Raw genomic sequence first — 2,921 nt, forward strand, 5'->3', positions numbered from 1 at the left:
TTTTCACTTTTCATTTCAGAAGCCAGTATGTAAATGCAGGTTGGTCAGTGTTGAGCAAAGTAATAACACATTCAGAGAATTTCCATCATAATTTCCAACAAAAGCCACCCTGGCATTGTCTTTTCTTTGAAATTAATGTAGTCAAAATCAACTGCAGTCATGGCAAATCCCTGAGTTGTCTTGATCTCCCAAAGGACACCTTAATCTTCAGAGTTGCTGTAACATTTTACACCCTAGCCAAAGAGTAAGCCCTTAAATAAATCCCCTAATTTAAGTGGAGTATTTTGCACTCTTTACTTTCAGTAGACTCCTAAAGATAAAAAGAAAATTTACCTAAGTGCCTATAGAGAAAGGATTGCTAAATAGCACAACTAGTTCTTTATTTCCTGAATTGTATTAAAGCCCAGGAGAATGCCTTGAAAGGGGATAACCAAGTTGTATATAACTGTATTGTTATAACATTCCCCATGTAGAATAAAAAAGTAACTAAACCAATTTAGCATCTGCTGATCCAAAGCTCTTCATTTTAAGATACAAATTTAAACTTAGATACTGCAATAAGAAGTTATGCATTGATATAGAGGGAATAGTGGTCACACCAAATGTAACACTGAAAATTATATGGTCTGTTTTTCTAAAACTTAGTATTTCTGAGATACTTGGAGACAAAATACCAGCTTCACATATCTTTAAATTTCATATATTTTCTATTTGTAAATTATTTTAACCTACTGGAATACATTCTATATATAGAGACAAATCCCTAAACAAACATAGAAATGTCCTTTCAGTATTCTTACCCGGTGGTCCGAGGAAGCTGTAGCATTGAACAGTTTGTTTAGCAGTGGAAATGTTCCAATATCATCCTTGCTGAATCCTGTGCAAATCATGGGAAGCTGGACAACCAGTGTAGAAATTTAAATACTGCACTGGTTGTCCAGCTTCCCATCAATAAATATAAAAAACTCAATATTGAAGGCAATCCTTCATCTATTCTGCATCTCCTGGAATGCATCCTTTACTTCTCTTATAACCTGCACTTACTCCTATGGACATGATGGGTACTTCATAAATTCCATATATCGATGGATTAATTACCTAAAATGAAATGACGAGAAAGCATGGATTTTACCTATTAAGTTCTATCTGAGAGCCAGAGCTTAGCTCCAGGCACATAGAAACTACTCTGTGAATACTTGCAGTACAAATGAATTTAAGAGAAATTATTATTTCTGAGTTGAGAGAGATATTAGGAGTGACAACAGCAACATCATTGGTTTTGAATACCCACTATTTCATATTTGTAACTCTATTACTAATAAATACCTTTCACAATGTGTTTTACTTGACCCTGCAACTTATTAAATGGAAAATATTGAGTTAGCTATAGTACTACATGTCTGTAATCTCAAAACTTAGAAATAAAAAAAAATTTGAGTTTCAGGTTACTGTGAACTACATAGTATACAAAAATACAACTCATAAATAATCTCTGTATTTTTATAGTCTTAATTTTATGTGTGAAAAGATTAAAGTTAAAGATTAACAGGACAATAATCTCTTGGTTAGCAAGCAATCATTTCCAAAATGAACACTACTTATCTAACTCATCCCCTGTCTTTTTATTAAACATTGCTCTTGCTAAGGAGAAAATTTTCTCCTATGACAAAGAAGCCTCTTTAGGGCCCCTTTCATGTCCTTGTTCCTTAGACTATAGATGAAGGGGTTCAACATAGGAGTCACCACCGTATACATCGCAGCTGCTACAACATCCTTCTCCGTGGTCTCTCCAGAGGAAGGGAACAGATAGACACTGAAGAGTGTTCCATAGAAAACACAGACCACACAGAGATGGGAACTACAAGTAGAAAAGGCCTTTGAACTCCCGCCAGAAGTCTGGACCCTAAGGACAGCAAATACTATGCGGACATAAGAGATGACAATGCTTACAAAGGGGACCATGAGTACTGTACCTCCAAAGCCAGAAAGCACTAACTCATTGACATGAGTGTCTGAGCATGAAAGCTTCATGACAGAAGTAATGTCACAGAAAAAATGAGCTATTTCCCCAACAACACAGAAGGACAGTCGAGTCATGAGGAGAGTGTGAGTCAGGGCAACTATGTTGGTGAGAACCCAGCACAGGGCAAGCATCAGGGCACAGACTCGGGCACTCATGATTGTGGAATAGTGGAGAGGGTGACAGATGGCCACATAGCGGTCATAGGCCATCACAGCCAGGAAGAAGCTGTCCAGATCACCAAACATCATGAATAAGTACATCTGTGTGAGACAACCAGTATAGGAGATGGTATGGCGCTGAGTCTGAACATTAAACAACATCTTGGTCACTGCAGATGATATTAAACCCATGTCAGCAAACGACAAGTTGGCCAAAAAGAAGTACATAGGAGTGTGAAGGTGTGGGTCACAGCTAATAGCTAGGATGATGAGCACATTCCCAGTCAAGGTGACAAGATACATACATAGAAAAAGTCCATAGAGTAGCTGCTGTTGCTCTGGAAACCCTGATATTCCTCGAAGAAAAAATTCAGAGACACTGGACTGGTTTTCCATGAGTCTAGAGCATCTGTAGGTCAGAAAATATAGTCAGAATGCAGAGTTGATTTGCAAGATGCAGGCACTGGCTTCTGAGCACCTATGTCTGTATTTAAATTTACTTTATTTCCAACATGACAGTAGTTTTTTTCATATTGGTATCCTTCTGAAAACTTTTACAAACCCTTTTCATTTCCACAGTTATAGTTAATATATCATGATTTCTAGCTTAACAACATATGTACCACTGGTCCTTGCTATTTTGTCCCCCTGATTGAGTAGAACAAAGATGAAGCTCAAGAACTGAGTAAAGCCTAAAGGATCAGCTGGCACAGATATTTGCAGTCTTTAGCAGTATACTA

At 37.4% G+C, this 2,921-nt stretch overlaps 1 protein-coding gene across 1 annotated transcript; it reads right to left on the reverse strand.

Annotated features, from left to right (window-relative positions):
* Positions 1-1,641: 1,641 nt before the first annotated feature.
* Positions 1,642-2,577, reverse strand: Olfr353 (olfactory receptor 353). Its single transcript, NM_146941.1, has one exon. It carries the CDS (start codon positions 2,575-2,577, stop codon positions 1,642-1,644), a length of 936 nt encoding a protein of 311 aa, NP_667152.1.
* Between the last annotated feature and the right edge of the window lie 344 nt (positions 2,578-2,921).

Source organism: Mus musculus, chromosome 2, assembly GCF_000001635.26.
Source record: "Mus musculus strain C57BL/6J chromosome 2, GRCm38.p6 C57BL/6J".
NCBI classification, from domain to species: domain Eukaryota; kingdom Metazoa; phylum Chordata; class Mammalia; order Rodentia; family Muridae; genus Mus; species Mus musculus.

Bases quoted from the DNA above. Each gene is read 5' to 3' on its own strand.
- Olfr353 (NM_146941.1), bottom strand. From the start codon at position 2,577: ATGGAAAACCAGTCCAGTGTCTCTGAATTTTTTCTTCGAGGAATATCA.